Raw genomic sequence first — 17,428 nt, forward strand, 5'->3', positions numbered from 1 at the left:
ATTAAAGTAGCACATGTGTAGGGATCTATTTGAAGGCATCAGCCTCCCTTCCCTCCTCCAGTTTTGTTCCCTGGAGGTAACTACGCATAGGTCTGTTAGCCTTTTGGTACTTTCCTCCATAACCTCTCAAGAAAACGCTTCTGCTGCTATATCTAGGTCTGTTGGTGGTGGGCTGCCTTAGTTTGGGATCTCTCAGAAGCCAACCATGAGACAAGGATTCAAGGGCAAGATGGGGAAGTAAGATGAGGAGGGGCGGGCAGCCAGGAAAGGGCACATCATCAAAGCAGCTGCCACTCTGGGCACCTGGAGCCAGACCCCAGTGCAGAAACGGGAGTCTGTGGAACACGGAGCCCAGGATCACGGGTTCAGTGCTGCTCCTGTCACACAGGCAGCCAAGGGAACTCCAGCATCAGGAGAAACTGAAGCAGAGAAATGCAAAAGCTGGCAATTGGACACAGAGCCATTGCTCAGGGGCAGGGGTCTGAGCCGGACACCTATTACAGCTGTCTCACCGAGACAAGCAAGTCGCTAGCACACAGTGCACCTCCCCTTCCCAGCCTCCTAAGACCATTATTTTTAGTCCTTTGGAAACCTAAGACGAAATCCCCCACACTTCCCTTTAGCTTCTCCTCCCCTCTCCTCCCTCTCAACTTCTGATTATGTTTGCTTTCCCACTTACACTATTCTATAGCTATACTTAAGTCCAGGGTGTTCGGCCTATAGTTTCATTCTAAAAGCGCCTTGATGTGCCTGCACAGTATTTTTCACAGCAGAGCTAGTGTTCACTATAATCACATCTCTTTTGACTTCGAGCTTTTTAATGTTTTCCGAAGCTTGTCTTCTAATGTTCTTGTATTTCTTGCCTTTATTTCATACTTTCCCCTAAGCTCTCCTCCCAATGAGGGATCAGGTGTTCTGTTGAGCCTCCTTTTCTCTGTAGCTTCTTTCCAGCGCACCCCACTGTATTGCTCCAATCTGGATGACTCTCTGCATCTGTTGTCATCCTGAGATTTTCTGACACTGCTATCCTAGGTTGGATCCCCTTTTGCCTGTATCCTGTTCCCCCTTTTTTTCCTGGTATATTTACTTCCTGCTTTCACTTGAATAGACCCTAAGAAATCGTGTGTGGGAAGTAAATTTCCTTTCACTTTGTAAATTTATTTCTCGTATCTTTAACTTAGTAAATAGTTTGATTCCTTTTAATTCTGGATTGAAAGAAAATCACTTTTCTACTGTCTAGGGATACAGCTGTAAAATCTGATGCATTTTGATTCCTAGTCCTTTGCAGATGGTCTGCGTTTCCCCCTCTACTTCAGAAGCTCTTAAGATCTTTTCTCTTAATCTTTGGTGTTCTGGAGTTTTTGCAAGGGTGGGTCTAGACGTATGTGTCTTTTTTTTTATTTATTGTGCTGGGCAGCAGCTGCCAGAGTTTCTTCCAAAGGCCGAGGTGGGGGAGAAATACCCTCCTGCTAGTACCTCCCATTGGCCAGCTCCAGCTGGGGGCAGCAACCTGGGTACCTGGGAAACACAACCTGGGTACCTGGGAAACACAACCCAGAATACAGAGCAGAGAAGGGGAAGGGCAAGGAATGGATCTGAGAGCAGACAAGCCCAGGACCAGCACAGTTAAGGGATAATGTCATAGAGAGGATAATCTCATTTTGCTTTTTATGGTTTTCAAGATTATAAAAGAAAGACATACTAGTCGTAGACACTTTTAAAATATGTAGGTCTACACTGAAAAGTGGATGTCCTCGTGCACACCCCACCCATGATTGCTCCTGCCAGAGAATAGCGCTGCTCTGCGCGTCTCGTGCAGAGCCTTAGCTCTGTGCCTACGAGCTTCATAAACACACGTATGTGCAATATCTCTCCGTCATGCAGTTTCATCATTTACATCCCCTTTGCTAAATTCCGTTAGGCTGGTTAAGTTTTCACGTTCTCTGTTTTCTTTGAATAGATTAGAAATAATACAGCTATTTCTAGTCTTATGGTTTTGACTCTTAAATATTTCAGTGAAACAGTCCATATGCATACATAATAACACACACACACACACATACACACACACACACACACACAAATTTGATGATTATGTCTCTATTACCCAGTCTAAGATATCATAGTATTACCGAAGTATCCAGAATGCTCCCTAAATCATAACCTCTCCCACCGAACAGTAACCACTAATCCAAATGTTGCTTTTCTTAAAACTGTATTTTAAACCATATTTTTAAATACTGTATGGGTAACTAATTGTAGTGGGTTTTTATTTTTTTTACTTTGTATGAAAGGTGACAAGCATTAAGTATTTTTCTGCAACTTGTATTTTTCACTTGATATTATAGGTTTTTGTCAGATTCATACATATCGCTATGAAACTACAACACACTACTGAGAGAAAATTTTTTTATTAATAAATGGGTAATAAATAAGTACCTTCTTCATGAGTCAAAAGATGACATTTCTCCCCAAATTAGTCTATAATTCAATGTAATCCCAATCAAATTTCCAACAGGCTTTACTGTAGACACTGACAAGCTGATTCCAAAATTCATATGAAAATGCAAAGAATCTAGAATAGCCAAAACGACTTTTAAAAAGAACAAAGTTAGATGACTTATAGTATTTAATTTCAAGACTTACTAAGCCACAGTAATGAAGAGAGCGTGGCATTAACCTGAAATACACAAATGGATCAACAGGACAGAACAGAGACCAGCAATAGACTTTCAACAAAGGTGCAAAGGTGATTTCAGTAGAGAAAGAATAGTCCTTTTAACAAATGGTACAAGAACAACTGAATAACCATATGCTAAGGCTTGAACTTCAACCCACACCTTGCACCACAGACAAAAATTAACTCAAAGCAGATAAGGGACCTAAATGTAAGGCCTTGAAACTACAAAACTTCTAGAAGAAAACATAGGAGAAATTTTCTGTGACCTTAGTTCAAGCAAAGGTTTCTTACATACAAAGCCATGATTCATAAAGAACACACGGATCAATTGGACTACGTCAAAATGTAATACTGCTCTTCAAAGACACACTGAGAGGATGAAAAGACAAAACACCAGAGCAGGAGAAAATACGTGGAAAGTATATTCCTGATAAAGGACTCTCTGTATATTCATGCAGAATAGAGAGAACTCTCGCTGCTCCATAATAAGCAAACAACTCCCAAAAATGATCAAAAGATCTCAAAAGACACTTCACCAAGATGAAACCTATATTACGTAAGTTTTGACATACCTATACACCCATAAACTCAGTTTTTGTCAAAACTGGTGGCAAAAAGAAGAAAAAGCACATGAGAGAGGGTGCCAGGGATCCCGGGGAAGAGGAGAGGAGTGATTTTAACCTCAGAAAGAAAAAGGCCAAAAACCCAGAGGCCGGGAAGGAGACAAAGGTTAAGAGAGATTCGCGTTCGACTCTCCGCCCCTTCCAGACAAGAAGGCCAGAGCCCAGGCTTCCCAGCGACTCCCAGGCCCAGCGTCAGGGCACAGCCACCCAGCGAATCCCAGGGAGCATGGGCAGTTAACTGGTAAACCATCACCAAGTGCTGCAGGCGCTTCCAGCTGAATTTAAGTTGATTTATGGAAAGTGAGAAAATGTCATGTTTTTTGCACATCCCAGTTGGTGCACCGAGATTCATGTGGGGAATTCCTGTGGGGACTAAGAGATGTATAAATGCAGCCAACAGATCATAAATGCTGGAATTTACATTAATTCATCCGGAGCCCATGGTCAGGACTGGTGTAGAGATGAGTGTAAACTCTGGGAAAGCAAAGCGGATTAGCGAATACCAAGGGCCTGATGTAAGTTTAGGTGTGAAAGAGTACTTTAGAATGTTCTAGAAGCCATGGTCAAAAGCACCTCTGTCAAGAGTAACAAGAGACAAATTACTTGCTACTGTGATCTGGACTTTGTGGAAGTGAATTCAAAGCAGGAAGGTATCAACAAACAAAACATACATAAATAAAAGGATCACTTCCAATACTTTGTAATCTATATAAACAATAAACAAACAGATAAACAAATCCTGGGTGGACACAAGGTGGTCAGAGAAGGAAGTGAGGACAACAATAGCCTTGTTAGTTTAAGATTAAAGTTCCTAGGAAAATATCGAGTAAGATTTTAAGGTCTCTAAGTTAATATCTCTTTTAGAAAATCAGAATTTCCCTGGAGAGGGAGAGGCATAGGCATAGAGTAGCCAACAGACGTGTCATCTGGGGACAGGGCCAGTATGTTGGGACAGCAGCAGGGAAAACTATTCTGCGTGTGATGGACATGACAGAGCCCAGAAACTGCGGGCATTTTCCAATAGTTTCCAGTCATGAAATCCCCAACCCCAGAGGAGAGACTCCTGAATCTTGGTTAGGAAACATCACCAACAAACTGCTGCCGTTGCGGTACGGGGGACGGAGAAAGCGGGAGATGCTCAGCCCATGAGCCTCCCTCACAGCCCTCTCTGGCTTCAAGGCTCACTACCCTCCCTCTTGCTCACTCCGCTCCAGCCACACCAGCTTCCTGGATGTTCCCTCCACCCGCAGCCTTTAACTGCATGCCCTCTGCTCGCACCGCCCTTCCCAGACACCCGTGGGGCCCATTCTCGGACCTCCTCCAGGTCTTTACTCAGCGAGGCCTCTCTATGTGCAGTGCAACCCAGCCCCAGCACCACCTTCCACACTCACCACCATCCGACATAGTACATATTTTATTCAGTGTTTATTGTCTCTCCCCACTAGATAATCTCCACGTGAAAGGTCCTGTGTCTTTTATTCAATGCTGTGTCCTCAGCCCCTAAAAGTATCTGGCACACAGTAGGTGTTTAATAAACACTCATTGAAAGAACAATAAGTATGTGCGAATGTTTATGGAATAAATGTCCTAGTGGCCCAGGCTTCTGCTTTTGCAGCAAACAATGCTGCAGTGGCTGTGGCTGAACATTGAAGTACGGAGCTATGGGGCCCACTTGCATACCTGCTAAAAACAAAACGAAACAAAATAAAAACTCCTAACACCCACCAGAGGACGGAGAACAGGCATCTTCAAGTGCACTGTGCTCAGCCAGCAGCCGCAGGACCAGGCCAGGCCCAGGCAGCTTGGACTTCAGCACAGCTCTGTCCTGCAAGGACCGGGAAGGGCAGATGGAACGCCGCAGGGCGTGCTGTCCTAGAAAGTGGTCTGAACGAGTTCAGTCCACGCCACACTCGTCCCAAGGGAATATGAAAACGGAGGGAGAGGACGGTTGTTGGTTGCCCACCTCCGCAAATAGCATTACTCCTTTGGTGATAGAGATGGGAAGTGTCAGGGAGGAGAGGAAGGGGAGGGAGAGGGAGGGGAGGAAGGAAGGAAAGAAGGAAGGAAGGAAGAAAAGGAAAGAAAGAAATTACATGAGAACAGAAGGGCTGGGAAAATTCCAACTTGGGGATAAGGAAATCATGCCACGCTTTTCGACACGTGATCTGATTTAAATCTCAAAGAATGGAATAGTGATCGATCTCTGCTCACATGAAGCTTATCCCCTTGATGTGGACACAAGACCAAGAGGCGAAGAATCAATCCGGCAGCATTTCTCTAACGAAGGGTTCCTGAGAGCAGAGAGGGGCCGATATGTTATCTTGGAATCCAGGTGGCACTCGAGTTGGAAGACAGAAATTTCTTTGCAGTCGTATGTCTTGTTTCATCTTATTTTTTAAAATGAAATTTTCTACTTACTTATAATCTGAATTATAAAACTTTTAGATATTACTTATCAGTAAACTTACTTAGCTCTTATTTCCCATGACTTCAAGATAAACTGATATTCCATCAAAATGTGGCAAGGAATCCTGCGATTTTGGATTCTCCTTGGCACCATGAATCCCCAGAGGTATAACCCTAAATGTGGGTTATGGATGTCACCAAAATGGGGAATGTGGACATCACGAAAAACATCATCTTATGTCAAAGTGTATAACGGAGACAACAACTTCTGTGGCTCTTCGGGAAAGGCCAAAATATTTGTCAAGACTATATGGAGTCAGATATGAAAAGTATTATTCAAGCCACTGCCAGTGATACACGCTGTGCGCCGCCGCCATTTTTTCCTGCCTTGGTTATTTACACCATTTTCTAAAAATGAGGAAACAAGTCATTCAAAAAACAAATATATATACATACGTGTGTGTTTTTAATATAAATGGGAAGTAAACATGCAGCAATGCCAGAAATAATCTACCTTCAACTCCAGGCTCTTTTCAAAAAATACAAGATCATTTTTTCAAAAGATACAAGACGTACAGATAAATCACATTCATACCTTACAAATGTTAAATAGCAAACCATTTAAACTCATACTGAACAATGACGATTTTTCAGTAGCTTGAAATTTCAGTTGTTCATTCCATAATTTTTATGAGTTAAAAAAAAAAAAACAGCTGGTCATGTACCTTAATATTGTCATTTATGTACTATTCAAAAGTATAAACAGCCCTGCAGATAGAATCCCATGCTTACCATGTTTTATAAAAATTCTGAGACATTTATCAGGCAAAAGTAATATAATGGAAAATATATTTTAGGATATATTTCACAAAGACAAGTCCAACATTTCTCTTCTGTTCAGAAAATAAGAGGTAGGTTCAAATAAACTAAACGCCTAGTATGTCACTAGATTTTCCTTAAAATGTTGGCGATTTATAACAGAAATTACTGAAAATCAGGAAAGACAAAAATGGTTTTAGTAAATTGAAAACATGCTATCGATATCATAAATTAAGTTTTCTATATGATAGCATGTTCCTAAAACTCGGGGCAAAAGAGAATATGAATGTATGTGTTTACAAATTGGGCCTTTCATTTAAATATAGGTACCTAATATATAAGGTTAATATATGGTACTAATAAGATGTACTATTCTCTTAGGTTTGCTCTGCCCAAATTGAGAATTCGAAGAAATTCAATAGTGAGGAGGAAATGAGAATGTCATTCGCCCATGATCAACCCAATCTATATAATTAAGAAATTTCAGATTACCAAGAATGGTCCCCAGAAGCCTTCCTGGTGAAAACAAAATCTGATTCAAGTAGGAAACAAAGGACAAAGAAAAGAGAGATGCTCTGTAAAAGCTGATATAAGTAAAAAGGTTTTGTTTCCTGGTGCTTTTCGAAGCAATGACAGAATAAACAGAATCTTTCAGATAAATTGCTTCGTGTTGATAACGCAACAGTAATATACTGACAATCAGTGTGTCCTCTCAGGAACCGAATAACGGTGCAGAGAAAATGTAAAAAGACTCACTGAAATAGGTATTTCATCGCTCCGCCTTATACAAATAGTGATATGAATGGACTAAGGTGTTCACATGCCTTGAAATTCTGCCACTTATATTCATTCTTATTCAGCTTCAAGAAAGATAAGGATATAAACCCTATACTTATTTGGCTGCTGTAAGGTATGTTTTTATGCAATGATTTTCTATTAATGGCTCCACAAGACAATTTTAAGTCATCTATAAAGACATTAGAAATATATAAAACAATTTAAATTTTAAGGTTTTCTGATCATCTTGTTTTTAAGAAAAAGACTATTAAGTATAAAGAAACCGGCATAAACTTGAACCACCCAAAATAAAGATGACTGATTTATAATTCTATGACACAAAACAAATTTAGTTCAAGCAAGTATATGTTTCAGATTTAGGATTCGAGGCAGAGATTTGTAGAAAGAACTAACAAGAAAAGATCAAATACAGTGGCCTTTTCAAAATTGTATGAGCTTATCAAAACTATGATTTTCAACATTTCTGTATATATAAAATTGAGCCCAAGTGTTTAAAGTGATCATTGATATGCTCTTCCCTTTTGTGGAAAAAAAAAAAAGTGACCCCTTTTGCCATAGACTTGCAATTTCAGGAGAAAAAGTCACTCTAGGGATTATCAAAACTTTCAATAATCACACTAAAGCAAAAAATTCAACATGTCATTTCTGGGTTACTCCTAGAGTTTGTTTCATGTTTTCATAAACCACGTAACTGATGCCTACGGCAGGGAGCACCTTCATGAAGTTTGGGGTGATGCCCCGGTAAAGTCCTGGTACTCCTTCCTTGGAAATTATTCGCCGGAAGAGGCCAACCATATTCAGCTGCGGGTTCCCCTCCACCATGGCTGGGAGACAGACAAACAAAAAAGAAACCAGGTCCATTTAATAGTCAAGCATGTTTTGTTATTATTACTATACACAATTGTTGTTCAGATGATATTCTAGAATACAATGAAGGGTAAAATTTATTCCAAGGGGCCCAAGAAAGTGCCCCTTTATATAATTCTCCTTGTAGAGCACTTTGTAGTGAGTGCCCCGGTCATAATAATGGTGATAAGCTATTTACTGAGTTGATTACTATGTGCTAGATATAGAGTTAATTACTTTATATGCCAATCCCTCAACATAAGTATTATTAGACCCATTCATAAGTGAGGAATTGGAGGCTCGGAACGATGGAGGAACCGGTCCTAATACACTTAGCTAGCAAACGGGAGAGTTGAGAGCTAATGCTGCTTCCGACTCCAAAGCTCACGCACTTTCTGCCACTCACCCGTCCTCCTCATTAACCAAGCACCAGTCAGAGAACGGTCCACTCTTGGGAAGTAAGGGGAATGTGGGGAACACTTTGGGGAGCTTAGGAAAACATAGGGTCCCTGGGCCTTGAAAATGATCTCAAGAGACAAGAAAGGGAGGAAGGGAATGCCATGGGAACGCCAGGGATTGCTGGGTGGGGCTCCTCACGGGTGGCATGTAGCCGCCAGAGGTGGGCGAGGTGGCGGTGGGGAAATGGAGATGAAGCGAAAAATTAAGTGGTGCCAGATTATTATGGGCTTTAGAATTCCCGCTAAGGACTTTGGAATTTATTCTGAAGAGACCGAAGAGTCAGTCACAAAGATTTCTGAGCAGGACTCGAATGATCAGATCTTGCCTTTAGAAACAAACCTGCCAGCCATGCAAGGGACCGAACTGGAGTTGGCAGATCGGAGGGGAGACTTGGTAAGTGATGCTGTGAATCGGGGGCAGCCTGGTCTGAAGTCTCCCTCCACTATTTACTAAAGGTATAAATTTGTGGAAGTTACTTAATCTCTTCTGGCCCTAGTTACTCGTCTGCAAAATGGAGATAATATTAGTATCCTCCCTCCAAAGATGGTCATGAAGGTCAAATGACAGAATACATGTGAAACGTTTCGTTTACTACTTGGCATTTTTCTCTCCAGCCACATGGTCTTCTTTCGGCTCCTCAAAGGTGCCTGTTTCCTCAGTGCCTTCACGTGCACTTGCCCTCAGGCCGGATGCTCCTTTCCGCCCCATCCACCTTCGCCCAGTTGTCTCACTTGTCCTTCGAGGCTCAGCTTGAACGACAACACTCTGGCTCCCAAGTTAGGTTAGAGACCCTTACTCTGTGGCCCCCTCACAAAGGAGAGGTGGGTTAATGAGGTTATTTGCTGAATGTGTGTCCTCTGCGCTTTACTTGGCAGGGACCACATCTGACCTGGGGACTGCTCTAACCCCAGAATCTGGCAGGGCATCCAGCACCCAACAGTGGCTCAGGAAGTATTTGTTAACGATTGACTGTTTGGCTGAAGGAGGGGTGATTGGTACTTGGAAGAGAGGATGTGGATGGAGCTGTAGAGATGCAGAGTGTACTATTCAAAAAAATGAGAGCGGGAAGATTGGCCAGGGAAAGAGTAAAAAAGAAAGGCATAGAATGCATGCTTTCATAGAGCAATAAAAGCCAGCAAACCATAAGAGAATAATCCATGAGATGGCAGAAGAGCCAGGAGGGCGCCGTGTCACCAAAGTCAAGGTGGAGAGGGATCGCATTTAAAAGCTGCAGGGTCATTATAATAAACAAGTCCAGCCACCATTTATCAAGGATCTGACAAATGCCAGGTGCTTTAGATAGATTGTTACTAATTCTTACAACACTGTACCGTTTTCATTCCTATTTACAGACGAGAAAATGAAAACCCGAAGAGGTTCGGCACAAGAATCTGAACTCGAGTCCATCTAGACACGAAAGCTTCTAGATTCTTAAAACATGCGTTCTCGGCATAGGCCAAAAAAAATTCTTACTCTGCTTATGCCTAAAGCACAGATACACATACATATGCAGTTGTCTGTGGTAGGAAAACTTTATGAAGAGTGATTAAGGAAATAATTTGTAAAAAGGGTCTTTAGAGAGGCGATAATGAAAAAAAGGTCGAGAGATACCATCTTAAGACCACATCCTGCTGTCTCAATAGAACTTGAAGTTTCAAAACCACGTTAGTGCTGCGGGACTTGTTATCAGCGGCATCCTTTCATTAAAAACTGACCTTGAGCCTGCATGCGCGTTCTCACCAAAGCCAACGGGTAGCTGGCCAGCTGCCCGCAGGTGCTGGATAAGGCGCCACATCCCAGCAGCACCAGGACGCCGGGGTTTACAGAGTCTTTGGCAAAATTATCCAGCCAATGAGACTTCAAGAGCTGCCAGAGAAACAGAAAAGAAGAAGAACAGTGAATGAGAAGAAGAACAGTGAATGACTAACTTTCGGACTGCTTTCAGTCAACACGAACATTTTCACGGCTACTCTCGTTCTTACGGGAGACAGGCCACCTTTCTGCAAGATGGGGCGGCACACTCCCAGGCCTGGCAGCCACTGTAGGGGGGCGGCAGCTCTGTAAAGAGGTGGGGAAGTGGCTGGGGATTCAGAACACGTGAGGTTTGCACTGGTTGCTCATCTTCTTCCAAATAAACAGCAAGAACGATAGCACACGGAATGTAGGACATAAAGAACATTTCCTATCGTGTTAATATAAATAATGTAATACAACTAATTGTATCTAAATTTGTACTTTACACATGTTATGTCATTGGGTCCTTTTACAAAGCTCTGAAGTGGAGCCATTCTTCTGATTTTAGAAATGAGGAAAATTAGTCTCGGCAGTTTTTTTTTTTAACAACGGTACAAAATCACGTATACTGATCCCCCCGGGCCATGCTTTTTTCCCTGTTATTCTAGGTTCCTGCATTTCCTTTAGAAGGCAATAATTGAGAGAAGATGTATAAAATACGTATGCTAATCTTTTTAAATGTAAAATATTTTAAGTATAAAAATGTATGCTAATATGTGGGAAATTTTATACTTCATTATTGTAGCCCAAGAATACTCATAAACCACCCAAAACAATCCACAAATTCAACACAATCCCTAATCAAATGACGTTTTTTTTGAGGAAACAGAAAAACATTCTAAAATTTATATAGACTCTCAAGGGACCCCAAGTAGCTAAAATAACTTTGGAAGAGTAAATGTGGAGGCCTTACACTGCCTGATTTCAATACATACTGTAAAGCAACAGTCATCAAGACAGTGTAGTAGCGATATAATGACAGATACATAGATCAATGAAACAAAACAGAAAGCTTAGGAATAAACTTGAACATACAGCCAAATGACCTTCAACAAGGATGCCAAGACTACACACTGCGGGAAGAAGTTTCTTTATCAAATGATGCTGGGAAAATTGGCTATCCACATGCAAAAGAATAAAGTTGGACCCTTACTTTACACTATATACAAAAATCAATGCAAAATGGATTAAAGACCTAAACATAAGACCTAATACTATAAAACTCCTCAGAGAAAACAGGCTAAGAGCTTCAAGACATTGGATTTGGCATAATTTCTTAGATATGACACCAAAAGCATAAGCAAAACAAAAGCAAAAATAGAAAAATGGACTTCCTCAACTTAAAAAATTCTGTGCAGCCAAGGAAACAATCAACAGAGCGAAAAGGCAGTCTATGGAACGGGAGAATATATTTGCAAGCCATATATCTGGTTAATATTCAAAATATTTAAAGAATTGCTACAAGTCAACAACAACAATAAAAAAAATTAAAAATGGGCAAAGGACTTGGCTAGACATTAGTACAAAGAGGATGTATACATGGACGACAAGCATAGAAAAGATGATGAACATCAGTCATCATCAGAGAAATGCAAATCAAAAGAACGATGAGATACTGCCTCACACCTCCTGGTATGGCTACTATTCCAAAAACAAACAAACAAAAAAAAGCAACAACAACATAACCTCCACTCCACCCCCCTCAAAGGAAAAAAAAAAAACTCAGAAACTAATGAGTGTTAATAAGGATGTAGAGAAATTAGAATTCTTGTGTACTATTAGTAGGAGTGGAAAAGGATGCAGCTGCTATGGAAAAAAGTTTGACTGCTCCTCAAAAAGCTTAATACAGCATCACCATATAATCCAATGATTCTACCCCTAGGTATGTAACCAAAGGAACTGAATGCAGAGACTGGAACAAATACTTGTATCCAATTTTCATTACAGCAGTATTCATAACAGCCAAAAGGGAAAAACAACTCAAGTGTCCACAACAGATAAATAAACAAAATGTGGTATAACATACAGTGGAATATTACTCAGCCATAAAAAGGTATGAAGTTCCAATATATGCTACAACATGGATTAACCCTAAAAACATTATGCCAGGTGAAATAAGCCAGGGGTAAAAAAAAGGACAAACATTACGCACATTGCATACAATGTGTGTAACTAATGCCCCTGCACTGTGCCCTTAAAAATGGTTAAAATGGCAAATTCTGTTATATATATTTTACCACAATTAAAAAAAAATAATGATGTAACATACCAAAAGCTACTGAATTGTCCACTTTAAACGAGTGAAATATATGGCATGTGAATTATAGCTTAATAAAGCTGTTTTTTAAAAAGTAGAGTCCTCCAAAAAGCTTTCATTACACACTCCACCCACTCCCCGGCCCCCAGCTACTGGCTGACGAGGGACACCTGACCACACTGTGCATTAGCTGTTTGCTTGTCTCTCCCAAACACCAGATCTTCAGGTTTTTAAAGGCAGACACCACGTCCTTCGTTCGACCTCTTACATCCAGTGTCTAACCCCGTGGCTTGCACACAATGTGTGTCCAAGAAACGTTTGCCAGATTCATAAATTATCAAATGGCTTAAATGGCGAGGCCGATTCAAGATTTGCAGTCTGAGTCACCTCATCACTACCAGGGATAATTCTGAGCTACCCACATACTTTATCAGTGTCAGATTGGAGCAGATCAGAGAAAATGTGCCATTTTTGCTTACTTTCTCTCCCCTCAAAAAAATCCCCAGTACCATCCTCTAAGCTGAACAACTATATCTGAATGTAAGTCTACTATCTTCATTAATAAAAATAATTCACAGGGAAATCTAATACAAAACTGACCACAGGTGTATGGGGTCTCATAGGCAAGGTACTTGAAAAGATCAAATAACACATCCTTGAATTCCCTTTTGATCACAAACTGTTCCCTGGTATATTTGTACTTCTTTATACAAAGTCACATTCGAACAATAAGAACTATTTAACTATACTTTCAAATTCAAAAAATTGCTACACACTCACCTCATATACAGCAAGATCTATACCTGCATAAGGTATGATGCCTAATAGATTAGGAATATAACCTTTGTAAAAAGCTCCCAGGCCTTCATGTTTCACAATCTTCTTGGCACAATCGAATAGTCCAGAGTACTGTCCGGTTTTGCCCACGGCCAGCCTGGTTTTCATAACCTGGGTTAAGAAAGAATATAACAAAACACTAATGCTCATATTAACTCTATCGCCACATTTAAAGGAAGCGATTTTGCAGAAAACAACTACCTAGCACATATCGTCACCCACGTGACTGTCCCGTTAGTTGGTGTGTTCTCCCTCACATATCATCACTATTGAGGGGTTAAGGAGAGAGCCAAGAGGACCCATTTATCGCAAAGAGGATCTGAGCGAGGGCGGTAGCAGAGGAAACAGAGAAAAGACAAGCTATTGATGTCTTAACAAAATTGACTGGTGACCAGTTAGATACGGAGTATAAAAGATGATTCCGGTGCATCTAGCTTGGAGCATGGGATGAGGGCAACAGGGAGGTGGAAAGGTGATGCTATTATTTCCTGAAATGAACGATGTAAGAGGACGACTCGGTATTGAGTTAGGACACTTTTTTGAGGGATGTATGGAGTAATATGAACAATCATATTAAGATGCTTGCAAGGAAAGCTATAGCGATGTGCATACCACAAATGTGAAAATTAAGGGCATACCTTCCCTAGATCTTATAAGTTATTGAAAACCCCTTTTTCATATCAATAAAGATGCCCACATCTACAATATCATTTCTGCTCTAAGGTGGGAGTTAGAAAACTTTTTCGGTAAAGGCCAAATAGCATATATTTGCAAATCTAAAATATCAGGTCTCTGTAGTATGTTGGTTTGGGTTTTTTTTTTTTTTCCTTTTAACCACCTTTTAAAAATGTATAAACTATTCTTAGCTCGAGGACTGTATAAAATAGTCCACAGGTTCATGATTTGCCAACCACGCTCGAATGGAAGAATATCAAGGCAGGTCAACCATCACCATGTCAAATCCTGAGGTTCCCTTATAAAACTTTTGGTGCCAGAACTCTTTGGAGAGGAACGGGTGTCATCATGCTTAGCAACACTGGGGCCGGCCTCCAACACAGCCCCCAGCTACCCCTCCCTCTTGGTATTCACACCCTGTGTAGTCCCCTCCCACATTCTACCGTGGGTGGTCTGTGTGACCAACAGAATGCAGCAGAGGTGACAAAAGACTGTAGCTTCCATCCTGGGTGCTTACACTCTCTCCCTCTCTCTATCTCTGATCACTGACTTGGGGAAAACAAGCTACCATGCTGTGAAGAAACTCAAGCAGTCTATGGAGAGGCCATGTAATAAGAAACTGATGTCTCCAGCCAAGAGCCAGGGAAACAGGTGAGCCGGAAGTACGTCCACCCCCAGGTGAACCTTGCTGTGACCGTAGCCTTGGCTGATACCTTGACTATAGGCTGTGAGAAACCTTGAACCAGAGGCACCCAACTAAAGCTACTCAGATTCTTGATCCACAGAAACTGTGAGATAATAAATGCTTATTGTTTTAAGCTGTCGATTTTGGGGTAACTTACTACACAGCAATAGATAATTAATACAAACACCGTTAATACAGTCAGACTCCGCAATGGTACTTACCTCCATAGGATAAATAAAAGTCTGTGCAGTTGCTCCAGCCATGGAACCAGAAATAAATCTCTCAGAGGTTCCTATTTTTTGTCCTTCCTCGGTAAGCAACTTCTTGTACTGTATAAATAAATTTTTAAATGCACTTTAATACCTGCTATAGACAGAATTGTGTCCCCCCACCCTCCACACACACATTCAGATGTTGAAGCTGCAACCAGCAAGGTGGTGGGATTTGGAGATGGGGTCTTTGGAGGGAATTAGGGTTAGATGAGGTCATCAGGGCCTTGCCCTCGTGACAGGATCAGTGTCCTGATCAGAAGAGACACTAAAGAGTTTTCTTTCTCTCTTTCTCTTTCTCTAACCCTAACCCCATAGTTTTCCTTTTTGTAAGATGAGTTTATTTTCACTGGTACAAATAAAACTAATGGGTGACAAAGAAATATTAACCAAACGACTTAGAAAAACAGTTTGTGTAGCTACTACATAGAATTATACCTTCACTAACAATATAGTAATAGCAATTACCTGTTCATACGCCCAGAACTTTATAGCTGTCTCAGGAGCAATTTTCATGACATTTGTACCATTTCCTCTCCAAAGGGAGCGGAAGCCTCCTTCTTTCACCATCTGTCGAAAGCCATCATATATGTTCATTTTGTCTGACGTGGAGCCATGGACCTAAAAATGAAAGCAAAATACATAAAATACTGGTGGCATGTTATTATTACTACTTCTGGAGTAACCATACAAACCGTAATCTTTTCTCCGATGCTGTTTATTAATGCAAGAAGATGTACTTGAAAATAAAATATAGGTTGAGAAAATACATAATAATGGGAAAAGTTATTACCTCCATTTTAGAAGCCTGACTCTGAATCTAAAACTAAAAAAAAAAAAAAAAAAAAATTGGTATCCTCAGTGTGAAAAGGCAGAGAGAACATGATCAAAATTAAAGTTATGATCAACATTTATAGGAAAACATGAACTAAATTATGTATTAGGCTATAGAACATCCTTTGGAATGTGAAAAAGTTCAGTTTAAGAAAAACAAAAATATGTACTGCGGGTAATATATTATCTCTCCCAAGAAGTAATACCAACATGAAATATAAATGTGTCTGAAAACAATTTGGATAGTATGTACATCAGAGCCAAAGACACTGGAATGCACACAGTCTGACACCAAAAATAAAAATAAAAACCTTCTACGGCTTGTCTCGAGGTCTCCCTAGGCAACAAATTCAGACGATATGTACCAACCACCTAACCCAGTGAGTACTGATGAATTATTTTGCTTATACTATAGATGTGATAGTTATTATACTAGACCTTATAACTGCCTCTATCTAAAAACTGATTAAATCTAATAAATCAAAAATAATTAAAGAAACCAGCTATTCTTCTGATTGTTTTAGCTTACACAAAATGAGTGACTTCCACTAAAAAAAATAAATAAATAAAAGAGGGGAGGGGCTGAAGTCCAAAGGTCAGTGATGAGGAAAGTACATGACAGAGCCACAACAAAAACTCTGGACACCAAAGACTCGGGTGAGCTTTCTTGGTTGGTGGGCAACACTCTCTGCATATTGTCACACGTGGATGCCAGGAAGGTGACACATCATGACTTTCCAGGGAGAGGAAAACAGAAGCTCTGCGTTTGGTACTTCCTCAGGATCAGCCCTACGGTTCTTCTTTCTTTGGCTTATTTCAATCTGTATCTTTTCCTTATAATAAATCATAACAGTTCAATGAGTCCTGAATTATTGAATCTGAAGGTAGTTAGGCAGCCCCCTGAACCTACAGAAACTAAAGTCCAGAGATAGTCACTTTATTTTAAATAAACTTCACAATAAAATATGACCAAGGAAAAGATGAATGCTTATTCAAGCTCTCTCAATTTACTAATATTCCTAAAGAAACACACACACACCGATTCTCTCTCTTTTTTCTTTAAATCATTATCTTTACCTCTAAATCCATTTTGAGATTAGGTACATTCTGTATGGATGCTGGTTTAAAATACTGTCAGAAATAGTTTTGTACAGAAACACAAGGACAAATACAAAAAGGGTTGACCATAGGTATAACAAACTCAGCTTCTAAAAAATATATTTTAAGCAACTACTATATTCCAGTGGGGTGTTCCACTGTATCAGGCATTTTGATATACCTTATGGTATTTAATTCTTACAAACACCCTTTTTTAGATATTCTTCTCCCCATTCCAGAATGAAAGCAAATGAGACCTCAGGGGTTTCAGGCGGTGTAAGAACTGTGAAATACTTCATCCCTCCTCTAACTCGTTGTAGGGGAAACGCTATTTAATTCTCTGAGCCT

At 40.4% G+C, this 17,428-nt stretch overlaps 1 protein-coding gene across 1 annotated transcript in view; it reads right to left on the reverse strand.

Moving 5' to 3' along the window:
- Window positions 1-6,156: 6,156 nt before the first annotated feature.
- The window catches only part of SLC25A24 (solute carrier family 25 member 24), a 30,927-nt gene continuing 19,655 nt past the window's right edge, over window positions 6,157-17,428 (reverse strand). The window contains exons 6-10 of the mRNA XM_039841028.1: window positions 15,617-15,769; window positions 15,101-15,208; window positions 13,463-13,630; window positions 10,347-10,497; window positions 6,157-8,150 (exon numbers count right to left, since the gene is read on the reverse strand). Coding sequence (XP_039696962.1) covers window positions 7,966-8,150; window positions 10,347-10,497; window positions 13,463-13,630; window positions 15,101-15,208; window positions 15,617-15,769 — 765 coding nt within the window. The 3' untranslated portion in view covers window positions 6,157-7,965. The remainder of the gene's footprint in view (window positions 8,151-10,346; window positions 10,498-13,462; window positions 13,631-15,100; window positions 15,209-15,616; window positions 15,770-17,428) is intronic.

Source organism: Pteropus medius, unplaced genomic scaffold, assembly GCF_902729225.1.
Source record: "Pteropus medius unplaced genomic scaffold, Ma_sr-lr_union100, whole genome shotgun sequence".
NCBI classification, from domain to species: domain Eukaryota; kingdom Metazoa; phylum Chordata; class Mammalia; order Chiroptera; family Pteropodidae; genus Pteropus; species Pteropus medius.